We start from the raw sequence: 16238 nt of genomic DNA, 5'->3' as shown, positions 1-16238 counted from the left end.
CTTTTCTAAGTGTTCTCCCAAAAACAAAGCTGCTGCAGCCGTGCCAACAGTGAATGGACACAAGCGACTCTGGTTACGTGAGCGTGGCTTTTCCGGGTTTGCCTCCAAGGAAGGCTCTCCAATCAGACGGGGATAAAACCTGCCTGTGGCAGCAGGGGAATCTGTTTGTGCCTGAAGCTTCCTTTTTTCTACCCAAACTCATTGTTTGCTGCTGCTGCCCATACATACTTTTTACAGGTCTGTATGAAAAATATGCCTGTTTTGGCCTGTATGAAAAATATGCTTGAAAACAACAAACAGGAAAAAAGTCAAGCCAAGAGAGTGAAAATAAGAACAGGAAAGATAATGAATCAGGGGGCAATTGACAAAAACCCCTTTCTCAGGAACTGCATCTGGAAAAGGACTGACGTGAAGGAGGGCGACCGGCCTCCACGCCCCGGGTCGAGGGGGCAGGCGGCTGGCTGTGTGGGGGGTGAGCTCAGCCACAGCTACGCGGTCACCTCGCACAGGCCCTGCAGGTCACGCACACCTGTGTTCCTCACGGGCAAACAGGAGGGAATTCCAGGAACCTTCCACGGTTAACAAGAGTTGACTGTGCCAACCCTTGGGCCAGACCCCAGAGTGTGGGGCCTTCCCAGCCGGTGCAAAAGCTGTCAGAACTGGACGCTAACATACTAAGAACTGCTGACCCTTGAACAACTGCACGGGGTCCACTTACACACACATTTTTTTCAATATACACGTACTACACAACCCACAGTGGGCTGAATCCTCAAATAGGGAACCGTGGGCATGAACGGCTGTGAAGGTATACTTGATTCTCAACCGCGTGGAGGGTTAGCACCCCTACCCCCTGTATCGTTCAAGGGTCAGCCATAACTCAGCCCATGGCTCACACACACCAAGCCCCCTCTGAATCCAGCAAGCGACCTGGAACACTTACTAGAGGTGGAGGCAGATCCAGAGGAGGTCCACTCATGCCTGTGAGCCCAGAGCAGCAAGCCCTGGTGGGTCAGAAACCCATGGGGACACGTGGCCCCAGGAGAGGAATCCCCGCTCCAGAGTGTGCACCCCCCATGCCAGTGAGTCTTTTACGAAGAATCTGGTGAGAAGGCTGCCAGTAGCCAGGGTCGGGCCTGATGTTATCGTAACATCAACCTTTCCTTTCCCTATTTCTCCACAAAGTTCTCTGGCATCAGAACAGTTTATGATAATGATTAAAAGCAGAACCAGCCCCGAGTCTCCTGCATCCCCGCACTGCAGCTTCCTGGTGACAGGTGGGCTGACAAAGGCGACCCCACCTCAGCGCCCTGCTCTCCCGGGGCCCATGGCTGCACCTTGCGGGCTCACTGTGAGCGCCCAACCCCAGGATGGGCTTTACCTGTAGGCCTGTGGTGACGGCACGGAGCCTCCTGAAGGAACATTCTGTTTACTGTCGGCAAAGTGGAAGCCCTTCATCTCCATCTGAGAGGACTAGAGATACCGGGAAGGGAAGCAACAGAGTCACAGGAGGGCCCTGGGGACAGCTGCCCCCACACCACCACCCTGGGCAGAGCCGGGGCTGCAGGGTGGGGGTGGTGGTACCATGAGATGGGGAGGATGGACTGCGCACCATCCCGAGGCCGCCCTGTGTGGAACCCTGGAGCTGGCAAGGGCTTTGGCCCCCAGACCTCAGCAGCAGCCCCGTAAGGCTCTCCTGATCCACGCACCCAGGCCTGTCTATGCTGTTAGTGACAGGTGAGCAAGGAGCTCCTGCCTTGGGACCGAGAGGACTTGGCAGAGAGCAGGAAGCCAGCCGTCTGGTGAGGCCCAGAGCCTCCACGCTGTACAACAGCTATGGCTCCTGACTTACCAGGAGGGACCCCCAAGGCCAGGACTACCCTGCCCCTCATCCCAGGATCACAGCAAGACGGAGTGAGCCTCACCTCTCTGCTGGTGTTGAGGACCGAAGGCTGGGACCCGGGGGCAAGGATCCTGCGGGGGGCCCCGACTGACAGGCTCTGCGCCTGGGGCAGCTGGATGGACTGTGGCAGGAGCAGGGGCTGCTGCCCGGAGCCGTACCGGGGCAGAGGCAGCTGGGAGCCAGGCAGGGGCATCGTCAGCTGCCGGACAAGGGGCATAGTTAGGAGGATGGCACGCACGTCCGAGAGCAAGCCCGTGTTGCACTCCAGGGTCTCTCATTCCAGACGAGGAACCAAGGCCCTCCCCCAGCAGGAGAGATTCTTGACAGACCACAGCAGAAATCAACCTAATTTTACACTCTAGGGAGAGCAGGAGAAAAGAACCACAGGCTGGCTGCGGGGGTCAAGGGGAGGGAGAGAAAGGTCAGCGAGGCCCAGAGACCTCCTCCTAAGTAGTGACCCAGCGAATCCCCCAGAGAGGAGAGCGGGAGAGCAAGGGTATCTTTGTGTCCCCTTTTGTGGCACAAAAAGGCAGGAGTCCTTTACGCTTTGCCTCCAAAGGGTCTGGAAAACAACCAGGGCCTGGGGCTTAGGATTCCCAGCATCTTTGGATCCTTCTGAAGCCTGTTATGACAGGATGAGTCGGGGACCACCAGGCCCAAGGGAATGCTCCTAAAGGCTGGAACGAGGTGTGAGAGAGCAGGGAGGTGGGTCAGGAGACCCTCAGGAGCGGGGTCTGGGGGTCACCACATGTCGTCTCTCAGTCACGTTCCTCTTCATCTCCCTGCTATTGAGTCCACAGTGGAGGGTCAGAAGGATCTATTGGAATCGCATCACTGAGACGAGTGACAGTCACACGTACCCTGTGTAGAGCCCTGATTGGGGTGAGGGTGGGAGCAGGGTAGACAGGGCGAGAAAGGCCCAGACTCTGAATACTTCTCAGAGGTATACCTGACGGAATGGGATTAAGCATCAATAGGGGATTGGGGGGAACAGGAACCCAAAGATGACCCTGCTGGACATGAAGTTTGTTTCCCTTAAGTTTGAGATACTGTGAGTTGTGAGCAGAAATGGCAGGCAGCTCACTGGGTCTGAGTTCAAGTCCAAGAGACAGGTCTGGACTGAAGACAGAACCAGGGAGAGCTGAGCTGGGATGAGGCTCAGAAGCACAGGTCTAGACAGAGCCCAGGAGGCACAGTGACTTACTGCCAGGGGAGGCGAGGAGGAAACGGCAGAGGAGACGGAGGAGGAGGGCCTCAGGGAGGGCAGAGAACCAGGGGCAGCGTCCCCACGGCCCAGCGAGTCTGACCCCTAGGTCAGATGCTACTGACCGGGCAGGAGAAGGAGGATGAAGAAGGTTAGGCTCAGTAATGTGGAGTGGGCTAATGTCCTTAGAGGGTTTCCTTTTTTAGAAGAAAGAGGAAGACAGGTTTGCCTGGGGATGCGGCCGCAGGGTGGAAGACCCTCACGGCCGAGGGTGGCAGGCGCTAACGCGTGCTAGGGCAGCACCCAGGTGGGTGAGGACGGCTGCCGCCCTTGCCCCAGGGCTCCTCCTGGCCTTCAGAACCGTGGTTCTGGGAGCTTGTAGATGGTCTCTCCCTGGTTACGACTCACATTTCTTTGTGGACATAGGAGGCACCATCAAGGTGGGGGAGAAGGCAATAAAGAGGCGAGGCACCAAGACCACCAGGAACTGTGCGTCCAGGGAGGCTGTGCATCGGGTGGGGAGGGCCCTGTGTGAGTGCAGGGGGCTGTCTGGAGAGATCTGTATTCAGTCTGAATCCAGCCAACGGGAACTGTGTGTGCAGGGGGCTGTGTGTTGGGTGGGGAGGACCCTGTGTCTGTGGAGGGCCGTCTGGAGGGTCTCTATTTAGCCTGAATCCATCCACATGCAGAGACAGACCAGGGTTTAACCTGGGTGAGCACAGAGGTGGGGGTGGGAAGCTGAGTACAAACGACAAGGAGGGGGGAATTCCCCGGTGGTCCAGTGGTTAGGACCCCACACTTCCACTGCAGACTACACAGGTTCAGAGAACTAAGATCCTACAAGCCATGGTGCACCCCATCCCTCAAGGAGTAGGGAAGTAGGAGGCAGTGTTAAAAAGTGATTGGAAGTAGTTGGTCACTAGAGGGAGGGGGTGAAAAAATTCAAGGTGGTGACCGGGTAGGACCCTTAAGCCGGAGAGGTGCAGCTGTGGGCAGGGACTAGGCCAGACCCTGGACTGGTGAGCAGAGCCCCGGGGGTGAGGAGGCTGCGGGAGGGTCATCCACAGAGACGTCCGCCCTGCTGAGAACCACACGGGAGTGGAGCTGAAGACTGATCCGGGGGCCAAAGGAAGGGAGTGACCCTCAGAACAGTCTAATGGTGCCCAGGGGCCAGGAGGACATGGAACCAGAGATCCTGTCGCCTGGCGCTTGCAGCATATGGTGGGTGGGGGTACGGCCAGGGTTAGAGCGTCTAGAAGCATAAGTGAGCACAAGAGAGGACACTCAGCACCCCTGAGCCCGGGTAAGGGGAGAGGCTGCAGGAGAAGCCAGGTCTCGGGGCTGTTCATGGTGGGTGGAGGAGCCGGCCCGGGCCTGAGCCCAGGCACCAGTCACAGCAGCCACAAGCCACACGGAAGCCAGGGCGCGTCAAGAGGCAGATACAGGGGAAAATGGTCATGAAGAAAAGAGATCTGGGGCCTGGAAGCAGGCATGACTGAATTCCTGACCTGCGGGAGCTGGGAGTCCAACATCTGGGAGGCGCCAAGCCCAGCCGCCTGGCTGAGCGGGCCCTCATAGACCAGGGCCTGGCTCCCACTCATGGGCTGGTAGGGCGAGCCGGACTGGGGCTTCACCATCTCCAGGGGCTGCATGCCTGGGAACGCCGAGTAGGGGGCCTTCAAGGCTGTGCCTCCGGAGAGGATCATGGTGCTGGGCGGTGACAGGCTGGGGTGCATGTACACCTGAGACCTGCGAAAGCCAGACAGACGGTCAGGTCAGGCACGCGGCTGGGCCGGCTGCACCAGCTGGTTCACCTCAGACCCCAGGGCGCTTGCTCCCACGCGGGCTCTTGGCTCAGCCCCAGGGTTTCTGACTCAGAAGCCTGGGATGGGGCCTGAGAACCTGCATTTACAACAAGCTCCTAGACGCTGCAGCTGCTGCTAGTCTAGGGACCCCAGTATGAACATCGCCGTATTAAGCAGACGTACAGGCTGTGTGAGACACAGGAAAACCTGTGTGATGCCAAAAGCACAGGACAGACATGCTGAGCGCGCGGGCTGGAGGCAACGAGGAGGGAGAGCAGGGAGGGGGCAGGAGGACTCGGGGACAAAAGACAAGGCTGGGCCCACGGCCTCTCCCACGGCACAGCTCACTCCCCAGCTCCCAGCCTGCTCGGACATGCGCACAGCAACCGGTGGCCAAGGGACCAGCCCCACCTAGGCATCTCACCTGAAGGGCTGTAAGGAGCTGAAGATCTCCTGAGACTGGGAGACGGGCAGCCCGCCCCTCAGTCCCAGCTGGGCTTGAGCTTGTAGAGACGTGTGAAGGGAAATTGGGATTTGCTGGGCAGCGGCAGCCTGCAGACAGGAGGCGGGTGGTCACTGCCCTGCCCTGCAAGCTGCTTCTCACAGCCCGCCACCGGCACCCCTACCCCGGTCCTTCTCCCTGGGGCAGCCAACACCGCCCTCAACGTGAACTCAACACAGCCTGCCTGTGCTTCCTTCCTTCTCGGGAGCGAGCAAAGAACTGGCAGCAACCCCAAACCAGCACAACCATCCCTACGCTAGACCCTGCACAGCGGGACGAACGAGCCCGAGCTCCACGACCAACAGAGGCAGGTTCAGAAACCAAACAGTGGCTGGAAAAGGCCACGGACAGAGAAATACGTGCGGTATGACCCAGTTACGAGACCTTGCAGAACCAAACGACATCATGTTTAAGAATACGCTCTGAAAAGACCAGGACGGGCCATGTCCTCTGCCCCTGGGGCGGCGCTTTGCCCTGGTTTCTGCAGGCACAGGACCCCCCGTGGAAGGCCCAGCACCAGCTTCAGGAGGACACTCCCACACGCGGCCCCTGGCAGCACAGCAGTGTGCCCACTGTGCGTGAACACAGACACCTGCTCACTTCTACAACTACCTCTTTCTAACGCATCCATGCCTGGGAGTCTAGGCCTTTCTTCTCTTCATCAGAAGGATACCTGATTACCAAAGAGAATTCCATTTCAGTGAATTCCCCGGCTAGGGTGCAGGAAGGAGAGCGTCAGGAAAGGAAAGCTAAGTGGTCCAGAGCACTCGGCTCTGTCCCTCCTCCTCGGCTCTCACGTGCTCACTCAGTAAACAATGCCTGGCTGCTGTAACGTGAGGGTGCAGAACACGAGACAGGCCGTGAACGGGCACGTGAAGCAGCCAATCACGCCCCGTGCTGCGCCCTCCCCCATGCCCCTGGGTCGCCTGTCTCACCGGCATCACCTGTTGGAAACTCTGCTGCTGAGGTATGGTCTGAGGAACCAGTCGGGGCTGACTTGCAAACACATGGCCATCCAGGTAGAGAGGTGGCAGGTGGCTGCCTGGAAACAGAATTCGAGGCAGGGGAACAGGATCAAGTCTCACTGTCCCAGAAGGTCCCGCGAAGCAGTGGGGGAGGGAACGTGGCAGAGCTGGCCCTGGGCGCCTGTGCAGCCTGGGGAAGGGGCCACTGCAGCCGGCCTCCCTTCTCGCCCACCGCCCCGCACACCCAGGAAGGGCTCGGTCGTAAAGGAGGCTGCCATGGTCTCTCAGTCGCGTTCCTCTTCATCTCCCTGCTATTGAGTCCACAGTGGAGGGTCAGAAGGATCTATTGGAATCGCATCACTGAGACGCTGGCAGCTGGGCCCCCTGAATCCCCACGGGCTCCTTCGGGCACTGACGCTGTGACAAGGACAGCGACAACTGGGGTAAAACTGGCTCCCACTTATTGAGGCTCAGCTGATACAAAACCCTTCCCAGGTATGAGCTCATCTCATCAGCATGGTGACCCCACACCTGGCCATCACGACCCTGTGCTATTTCACAGAGGAGGGGGAAAGGCTCAGACAGCTGTTCCTGCGACAGTCTCTCTGCTGGGGCCTCTCTCCAGGAGGTGAGAGAGCCCTGCCGAGGTCACAGAGTCCTGTCGCCTCCCAAGGTTGGAAGCCAAGAGCAACAAGTGCCAGAGACCAGAGCACACAGGAACCCGTGGCCCCCAGCCGGGAACACACTCCTTAGGTCAAGGCGGGGCCGTGCTCAGGGCTACGAACCCTGTGTTTCCCTCGAGGGGATGGAGAAGCATCCCTGAGCTGGACCAGGGGAGAGGTACCTGGAAGGGATGCAGAAGGTGCGACCGAGGCCACTGGCACGGGGGGCATGGAGACGCCGCCAAAGGAGCTATAGCTGACCCCGCTGGAGGTTCCCCCGGAGGATGGGGGCTGCAGGCCTGAGCCGGCGCCTCCTGGCGAGCTCTGCTCCGGCAAGCTGGGCGAGTTTTCCCAAGCCTTGCGCGCAGACTCCATCTTTGGAAGCAAGAAGGTGGGGGGAGATGGAAGTTACCACCCGGAAGGCAGGGGGCGGCACAAAGCTAAGCCCTGGGGTGCGGGGAGGGGGTGTGCTGGGGTGGGGTCTGCTTGCTCTTGCCCCCTCACAAGCTGGGCCCCGAGTTACCTTCAGAGTGAGGTCGGCGGTAGGGAAGGACATGTGGGAGAGGCCGATGGCCCTCTGGATGTGGTGGTCCCGCCGCAGGATGGGGATGCTGGGGGCCAGCCCGGCCTGGAGGGAAGAACACGGTGGGACCCCTGCAGGTGGGGGAGCCACACCCCTCCTGCCTGGACCCAGCCTTCCAGCAGGGCTGCCATGTTTCGGCAACAGAAGCCCGGCTGGCGGCCTGCACGCAGGCCACACTGCACGGCATGGGGGTCCCAGTTCCTGTCTCAGCCCCTTCCCCCAAACCGTGAAAAGAGGCCCTAGAAATATGGTCAGAAATACAGCGCTAGACCCACTTCCTGCCGTGCCCACCACCCACCTGCAGGTCACAGGATTTCTGAGAAACTGAAGAGTAAAGAAACTTGTTTATTTACCACAGCATTCTCAAACGTGTGTGACCGTGGAACCGGGAAAGGTTGGAATCACAAAGTGCCAAATACACTAGACCTTAGGAGTGACACCACTCCACTTTAAGTTCACAAAACCAGGGCATGGAACAACTTGCCACGGGCGTGTAACTAGAAACGGCACCAAGACACAAACCGAGCTAGGTGGGAGAAGCATAGACTTACGTTACTGGCCAATGCGTCCTGAAGCTTGACAACTGGATTCCCCGCAGGACCAGAGGCAGAGCCAGGCTGCAAGCTGAAATCAGAGTCCTAGGGGAAAAAAAAGGGGGAATAAAGCCCACAGAAATCACCTTGGCTCACCTTCTGGCAGAGACACACATGAAGTAGACCCATAGCCTCAGCAACTCAAAACACCCAGTACGGGACTCCCCTGGTGGTCCAGGGGCTAAGACTCTGGGATCCCAATGCAGGGGTCCCGGATTCAGTCCCTGGTCAGGGAACTAGAGCCCATGTGCCACAACGAAGATCAAAGACTCCATGTGATGCAACTAAGACCTAGCACAGCCACAGAAATAAATAAGCAGTATTCACCACGTGAACAGAACAGCCAGCTGTTCCCCGACAGCCCCCAAGCAAGGCGGCCATCCCCTTCTCTGCCTGGCTTCCTGCGTGGTCTGAGAGCCTGCCTGGCATTGGCAGGGAGACGGGACCAGCCCACGCAGCTCTTCACCCACGCTGCCACCCCACAACATCCCTTGGAGTGCTGCCAGCACCTACCACCCTGCTCCTCCAGGAAAGGCCCCTCCTTCCTCTCCAAGCACCAAAAACGGGGGTTGGGGAGGCGGGTATAAGAAACACTTCAAGCCTCACCTTCGGATTGACTCCAAATTCAATGGGTGGCACCGGCAGCACAGAGTCCACGTGAATCTCCACCCCGTTAACAGGGGGAACCACAGCCCCCTGCAGCCGTTCAGCCCCCTCGGAGCCCTTTCTGTTTTTCAGAGAGCGCTCATTGCCAATGGGTCCTGGTCTGTGCTCCTTGCTCTGTCCTGAGCCTTGTTCTGAATCCTTGACAGAAAAGCAAAGAGGCTGAGACACGGAGCCTGGAGTGACCCTGACCTCTAGCTTCCAAGGAACCGAGAGCCGGAAAAGAAAACAAAAGACACCAGCCCTTCTGCCTAGCCTGGCCCCTGAGAGCCAGGCTCCAGGTTACCTTTGGCTCTGACTGCTTTTGAGTCTGCTCCTTGTGGCCATCGGCCTTGGGCTCCAGGCCGGGCCCGCTTGCCTCCTCGGGCTTCAGGGTGCCATATGGAGAGCTGCGCTGCGAGGAGGTCGCTGAGGACTCTCGGGACTCGGCGCTCAGGTCAACACCGCTGTCTCCCTGGCTGCTCTTAAAGCCCTGCTGTGCAGGACACATGGCCAGTCAGCACCTGAGTCCCGCAGAGTGAGACCTGGGGCATGACGTGTCTCCTGGCCCAAGCCCGTGATCTCCGGTACATGTGGGCCCCTGCACTGTAAGCATGGCCAGACGCCGAGGACCCAGGGTGGGTACTCCCTTGCCATCCCCTCTTTCTCCCTCCCACACACCTGAAAGCAAGACTGGAGACCAGCAATGGGCCAGGCTCACTGCCTGGCCAGGGAGAGCCTGGGCGGGAGGCTGTGACGGCCCTGGACTGTGAGCACACGCTTGGTGCCTGGGGGCCACTCACCTCAGCAGAGCCAGGCTCAGCGCTGGTGAAGGCAGTGGCAGCTTTGGTCCAGGAGTCACTGGTCGAGGCCTGAAGGGGGAGGGCTGCCGAGGAGGAAGACAGAGTCAGGACATCAAAGAGGGACCACCAAGCCAGAAACACGACCACAGGCAGCGCACACAAACTCTCCAAGCCACCTCCCTCCTCAGTCTGACACCTTCACTCAACTTCCCAACATCCCCAGAAACATCTCCATAAACGAGGTTCCCGAGATTTCATGGACGATGAGCTCCAGGTAAACACACCAGCAACTTCTCACTCATAGGGATTAGAACTCTGTATCACTACCTCTGCTGTGGTAAAGCTTTTTTCACAAAAGCCAACTATTTATTTCTACAAATTGGCATCTCTCTACAAGTCTTTGAACGAGTCAAGCTGATTATTACTCAACTGTTGTTAGCTCAATCATTCTTAAGAATCCAACAAAAGTCACAGATCCTGTCTGTGTGCACAAAACCTCCCAAGCTCTTTCCCAAGACCCAGGGCCCTTCTGAAGCCATCCACACATCCCTGGTCTGAGCAACCACAAGACACTGCACAAGCCAGGAGGGAAAGCCTTGATAGCCAAGGGCGACCTGAGTTGGTCCGCCCTGCTTGACCAACCTGGGAGGTACGTGTTTTTGGACATTTACGCTGCGACACCCACCACTCTCACAAAACCAAACTGACTGATACCAAAATTTACTAAAAGGCTATTTTACTTTCAGTCAGAGTTGACAATTTCCCATTATTACGTGGAAATGTGTTACACTCAAGGTTTTAATCAAGCATGACGACAGGCCGTGTGGTAAAATTAAGAGCATCAGGCTCAGAACCCAGGCTCTTGGGTGTCTGTCACGTGGCTCTGGAAGCCTTGGCTGCTCTGAATAAAGAGCTAGCAATGGTGATCCCACCAGTTCCCGCTGCCCGGCCTGCAGGGCCTTGCCCAGAGCAGGAACTCAAGAACAATCTGCTTATATGGTTTTGTATTTTAAAATGAAAGATTACCAGAAAAATACCACTGGATAGGAAATTCTTTTAACTTCAGGGAAACAGATTTTCTATAAATTAAGGGCCACCCTAGTCTGGTTTCAAGTCTAAGACAGCATTTGGGGAGGAGTTGACAGAAACCTCCTTCTGGCAAGGAAAGGGCACACAGCACGGATGGGAAAGCTATGGACTCCTGTTCTCCAAATAGTTGTCTACTGCTCTCCCTCAAGTAAGAAGGAAGGATAACTGACATGGGCAACAGTCAAACCAACTCCCGGGCGACCTCAGCCAGGCGAGGTGGGGCCCACTCCCGTCACTGGATGCAGAATGCTCTGCTCGCCACCATGCTTCAGGCAGGGAGACTCTTACATCTGCTCAGAGGCTGCAGTGGCACGTGGTGCTCAGAAGGCTTTACCGCAGACTCGGCAGAGGAAGCCAGGAGACAGTCAGTGCTGTGCCTGTGCTCGTGGCCCCAGGGCAGAATCCTCCCTGAGAAGGGCCCCAAGCCTGGGAGGCGGCCCGAGCCTCGGGGTCCAAACACAAGCTCCTACCCTGGCTGCCGCTCTCCCAGATCTCGGTGCCCAGGCTGCTGCCGGGCACAGGCCCATCACCCTGCTCCAGGCACAGGTTGTTCTGCTTCTTTGCAAACCGAGGAGGAATTCGAGAGGAGAGACTTCGGCCTTTGACAGGAACCTACGGAGAAGAGGGTGATAGGGTCCAGCCTCGATGGCAGACCTGAAAAATGAGTCCCCCCCGGAAGACGACCGTGGGCTCCAAAACCACACCCGGAAACTGCTCCAGAGATTCACCAACCGTCGGTTAAGACCTCAACCACGCGGGAACTGCAGTGCTGACGACACCACACCTGCAAGTGCCCAGTGGGCTGAGACCTGAGATCACAGTAGGAGCAGGCTGGATTCAGGAGCTGACAGAGGTCCTGCTCAGCCCATTTCAGCTGGTGTCACCAAGGATCAGTTACCCTCTGAGAGCAGGGAAATCACACCATCTACCCCACGGGCACAGCGACAGTGGGCCCTGGGAGGCAGTGCCTGCTTACAAGTATGCCCTTCTTCCTCTCCCAGCCCGGGCCGAATTCAGAACACTCTGCCGCCATAGGCTACAGGTGTCCCTGCGTCACAGCGCGTCCCGTACCTGCACGGCTTGCTCCTTCTTTCTCCTCTCCTCCTCCAGCAGGCGGCGCTGCTTCTTGGTCAGGACCTCAATGAAGCCTTCGCCCACCAGAGAGCCCACCTCACTCTCCTCCCCAGGGCTGGATCCGCAATTTTCAATGATGGCGTCTGAACCAAGATTCACAAGGAAGGGCAATGGTTCCATTTACTGAAAGCTAAGGATAACCAAACCCTACGGACACCTGATAACTAAGCACTGAGTCAGCTCAAAAGGCCAGGCGCTTAGCTGGCTTGGGCCTCAGCATATTCACCATTACCAGGGTCTAGGAAACCCAGTGAGGATTTCTACACCCTTCTCACAACCCTGCAATGCACTGTTATCTCAAACCAAACAGGTCACAGTTAAGAAAACAGACCTCAGAGACACACACACCTAAGTCCCAGCTCCACTCCTAACCAGCTGTGTGACCCTAGACAAACCACTCAGCTTCTCTGGGGCTCAGCTTCCCATTTTTAAAACAGACGCTGCAGGGCTGTTACAGGAGTGCAGCAGGGCTGTGAGCAACACGAGGGCAGGAATCCCTCCTGTTTTGCTCTTAACCCAGTACGTGCCCAGAACCTAAGATATTCAGTGAAAGGGCAAACTCAGCAACCCATGGTGGTGGCCATGACCCATCCCCCTGCCATTTTGCCTGGATCCTTCTTCCCCTGAAGATGTGAGCTGACACTCACGTCCGTAGTTCAGGTCAAATGGTTTCATGGTCTCTCCCTGCTCGCCTGACCTCTGGGCGGCCAGCTTGGCCTCCTTCTCTACCTTCTCACAGGAGGCTTCGGTGACGTCAGAGGCAGCATGGGCTGCCCGCTCCAGCGTGTAATGGCCGCTCCCACTGCCGCAGCCAAGACCTCCAGGCAAGGCCTCGTCTGGGGACCTAGAGAGGAAGGAGGATCTCATCAGCTCAGAAGTGGCCCAAGAAGGAGAAACCACATACATGCCCAGCACACAACCAAGCTCAGCCCTCATCTCCCGTCATTTCCTCCTGCTGTCCCCTCGACCCAGCAGAAGGGGTGGCTGGTTACACGCTGTCGCGAGCCCGTGGGGAGGCTGCCCCAGACCACTGCTCCAGCAAAGCACCTGGGAAAGCTGCTCTGTGCTCACCCCCTCCCCCAGCTAGTACTCCTGTCCTTTCCCTTTGCCTACCATACCCTGTAGGGCTCCAGAAAAGAGATAAGGGGCAAGGCTTAGAACTGGGCTGCAGAGGGAGCCCAGGCCTCGCTCCACTGCCAGTCCTCTGGGGCAGAAACCAGAAGGAAAGCCAGGTCTTGGCATCTGGGGCCTAGAAAGCTCCTCTAGACCCACACTGACAAGAATCCACATTCTCCTGTGGCGCCTTGTTCAGAGATACGAGTGAACTACAGGCCAAGCCTATGTGCCCTGAACTCTTGAGGCGGCCGGGAGGCGGGATAATTGTCTTCCTTGGCACCTGGGCGGAGCCGGAGCCACATCAGGGATGCAGGTTGCACAGGCTCTGCCCCTACCCTGATCCCAGGCCAGCTGTGGGCAGCAAGCAGACACTGAGCACAGGATACCCACCCCAACGCCTCCGAGTCCGGAGAGGTGCCCTTTGGGCCTTGGGAGTCACTCACAGCCCCTGCTTGCTACCTGGCTATCATCAAGTGTGGGGGGTAATCCCTGGGATAGGGTTGCTTGTCTTTTGTGGAAAAGCAAAGGCACTCAGGGAAGATCTCTCTGCAGGGCCAGGAGGCCAGCAGTGCCCCAGCGAAGAAACTGCCTGGCACACACTCGGGGGCCGAGGAGTCTGGGGAACAGACCAGTGCTCACCAGGTGCCACACACAGGGAGTGATCCCAACCCTGTGCTGGTGGCCCCTTGGGTGGACTCCAAGGAAACATAAGGAGATTGAACCATGGAGTGGTACTGGGACAGCCACTGCAGGGGACTACTGGATGGGGCCTCTAGTCTTGGTTCTGAAGCAACAACAACACAGCACAAGAGAAGCAGACAGCAGGGTGAGAGCCAATGACGGAGGTGCTCACACACCCTGGCAGTCACCCTGGAACACAACGAGGGGGAAGGAGTCGGGGCCCTGACATACGGCGGGACAGCATGCGTGAGGTGCTGCCGGAAACACCGGCTAACAGAAGCATAACAATAAAAAAGAACCCGGGACTCTGCTTCTGGTTTACCTTTTGGCTTTCAGAGGCGTCCCGTTCTGATGACTCTCATAGCGGGGAGAAGTGTCACCGCCACCTGGCCTAACAGACTTCTCCCCAAACCCTCCCGGCTCCAGCTTCCGGCTCTGCCTGTCCACCAGGGGTCTCTGGCCCGAGAAGCTCCGCTTGGCCAGCTCCTTCTTCTCGCCTGCGCTCACCCCAGAGGGGCTGCCATCAGCCTGGGGGTCCAGCTCGGAGCCGGCCCGCCGCTCCCGCCTCTCGCTGAAGTCACTGCTCTCGGAGGCCGTCTCCCACTCCTCGTTGGCGTGGTCGGAGGAGTTCTGATAGGCGAGCTCAGGGGACCTGCGGCCTGAGGCGCTGCTCCTGTCCCCGGGGCAGGGTCTAGGACGGCCTGGCCACTGGCCGGCTGCCAGAGGTGGCTCGTCCTCCGGCCCCCACAGGCCCAGGGCCTCCCGTTCCTGCCGGAGGCGCCGGAAGCGGGGCGGCTTGTCCTGGCGCGGAGGCCGCCTTCGCCGGAAGGGCCGGTTCTCTGCGTTTTCGGACTCTGCGGCGTGGTCATCTTGGAAGAAGGCCCTCCGGTCCTCCAGGCGGCCATCCTCGAAGCCCCGGGAGCCCAAGGCGTCGGGGCGTCTGTAGGCGTCTGGGATGTAGTCTCTGTCTAAGGGCCGCCGGGCTCCACATGCGTCAGAGGCGCCAGACTCCTGCCAGGAGGCGCCAGGACCCCGGCTGGGCCAAGGGGCCACCTCCTTGGCCGCGAAGGTTCTCCGGCCATATGCACAGTTGCTCAGACGCGGGGGCAGGGCACGCCCGAAGGCCCGGGGACCTCGGTTCTTGGCCTCAGGCCCACCATGGTCCTCAGGGTGCATCCTGCCGGACCGCCAGGACTCCCTGAAGTCGCCCTTCCTTCCCGTGGCCTCCTCCCGCTCCGGGAGCGCACCCTCATCCCCAGGCTCAGTGCCTCGCTGCCGCCGCCGCTTGGGGAGCTCCTCATACTCAGAGCCCTCGCTGTGGGTCTCACTGGCAATCCTCCGCCGGGGCTTGGCCCGGGGGAAGTCATCCGGCGGCCCAAACTCCCGCGGCCCCCGGCCCCGGCTACTCCTCTGGCTGCCGCTGTAGAGGCCGCGTGCCCCAAGGACGCCCCCGCCACACAGGCCACTACCGGTGGGCCGCCCGCGGAAGGTGAACTCTCGGAACCCGCGGCCTCGGCCCCGGGCTGGCCCCCGGCCCCCAAAGGCTTGCTCCTCATCAATAAAGATCCAGTTATTCCTCTTGGTCGGGGGTGTGTGGCTGGCCTCCCTGGAGGGTCTGGCCTCCGGGGCCCCATCCGGCTTGTTGTCCTCCTCAGGACGGCTGGCCTCACGGCCCAAGCTGGCACGGGCTAAGCCCTGGTCCTCCGAGGTGGCCGGGGCCGCATTGGCCAGTGCGGGGTCGTTCTCTTGGTCCTCGTCCTCAGCCACTTCATGGACAGGCCCTGGCTCCCGGGCCAGGCGGGTGCTGCCCTCTGCCAGCTCCGGCTTTACTTTCTCGAGCTCCTTCTCCTTGTCCTCCACCTTGAGGGCCTTCAGGACAGGTTTCTTGATGGGGCCGGACCTACGGGTCCTGCTGGTCTGCTCCGGGTGCTGGCTGCCAGTGCCCCGGGCTTCTGGCGTCCACTCGGGCTCCAGAGCCGGCGGCTTGCTCGGGCTCCCTTCCTTCTCCCAGGAGGAGACGCTGAAGGGTGGCTCCTCCCGCGGTACCTCCTTCTCAACCGCAGCGTCTGGGTTGGCAACCTTTGACTGGTGGTTCACATCCCAGTCACCATACTCGAGCTTTTTCTCCGTGGGGGCAAAGTCGGGCTCCAGTGGGGAGCACCTGAGGTTTGGGGTGTGACTCCCAGGAGTGCCTGCTTCCTGCCCATTTTCTTGGGGTGGAAACAAAAGCTCCTGGCCTACTCTCTGAGAGGAGACACGGGAGTCACAGTCTGCTGGGGCCTTCTTGTCAGAAGCGCTCAAGTACTCCTGCCCTCTCTCCTCAAGGAGCTCGCGCTGGGCACTCACGCCCCCTGACCTTCCGGGGGAGGCAGAGTAAGAGCTTTCACTCCTGAAAAGGAACCAGAAAAATCAGTCAATGTGATTGGAGCCTGGTTCCTGGTTTCCACGCTGAACACAGTTTAAAAAAAAAAATTTTTTTTTTTTTTTTAAAAAGGAAAAGAAAAAAACATAGGCACGAACATTCGCTCTATCTTTAAATGGGCCTCAAAGATGCTG

The 16238-nt window shown here is 58.8% G+C and overlaps 1 protein-coding gene and 2 non-coding genes across 18 annotated transcripts in view; all 3 read right to left on the bottom strand.

The window, feature by feature from the left end:
• PRRC2B (proline rich coiled-coil 2B) overlaps window positions 1-16238 on the bottom strand; it is an 84415-nt gene that overhangs the window by 6942 nt on the left and 61235 nt on the right. For 6 of the 16 annotated variants that reach the window (XM_024999593.2, XM_024999601.2, XM_024999595.2 and 3 more), the window contains 15 exons: window positions 14005-16071; window positions 12533-12729; window positions 11823-11968; window positions 11222-11363; window positions 9663-9745; window positions 9167-9355; window positions 8824-9021; window positions 8176-8262; window positions 7565-7669; window positions 7224-7416; window positions 6350-6456; window positions 5337-5464; window positions 4616-4856; window positions 1926-2102; window positions 1382-1473 (listed from right to left, as the gene is read on the bottom strand). In XM_024999593.2, coding sequence (XP_024855361.1) covers window positions 1382-1473; window positions 1926-2102; window positions 4616-4856; window positions 5337-5464; window positions 6350-6456; window positions 7224-7416; window positions 7565-7669; window positions 8176-8262; window positions 8824-9021; window positions 9167-9355; window positions 9663-9745; window positions 11222-11363; window positions 11823-11968; window positions 12533-12729; window positions 14005-16071 — 4152 coding nt within the window. Of the gene's footprint in view, window positions 1-1381; window positions 1474-1925; window positions 2103-4615; window positions 4857-5336; window positions 5465-6026; window positions 6088-6349; window positions 6457-7223; window positions 7417-7564; window positions 7670-8175; window positions 8263-8823; window positions 9022-9166; window positions 9356-9662; window positions 9746-11221; window positions 11364-11822; window positions 11969-12532; window positions 12730-14004; window positions 16072-16238 lie in introns of those variants that run through there. The other 10 variants (XM_024999598.2, XM_024999602.2, XM_024999599.2 and 7 more) reach the window with 6 other exon arrangements.
• LOC112448912 (small nucleolar RNA SNORD62) lies at window positions 2658-2743 on the bottom strand. Its single transcript, XR_003037372.1, has one exon. It is a non-coding gene; the product is annotated as a small nucleolar RNA SNORD62 (small nucleolar RNA).
• On the bottom strand, window positions 6660-6745 carry LOC112448913 (small nucleolar RNA SNORD62). The gene has a single exon (XR_003037373.1). It is a non-coding gene; the product is annotated as a small nucleolar RNA SNORD62 (small nucleolar RNA).

Source organism: Bos taurus, chromosome 11, assembly GCF_002263795.3.
Source record: "Bos taurus isolate L1 Dominette 01449 registration number 42190680 breed Hereford chromosome 11, ARS-UCD2.0, whole genome shotgun sequence".
In the NCBI taxonomy this organism is placed as follows: domain Eukaryota; kingdom Metazoa; phylum Chordata; class Mammalia; order Artiodactyla; family Bovidae; genus Bos; species Bos taurus.
Note: the sequence above shows the minus strand (reverse complement) of the source record. Positions and strands in the feature narration are given on the sequence as shown.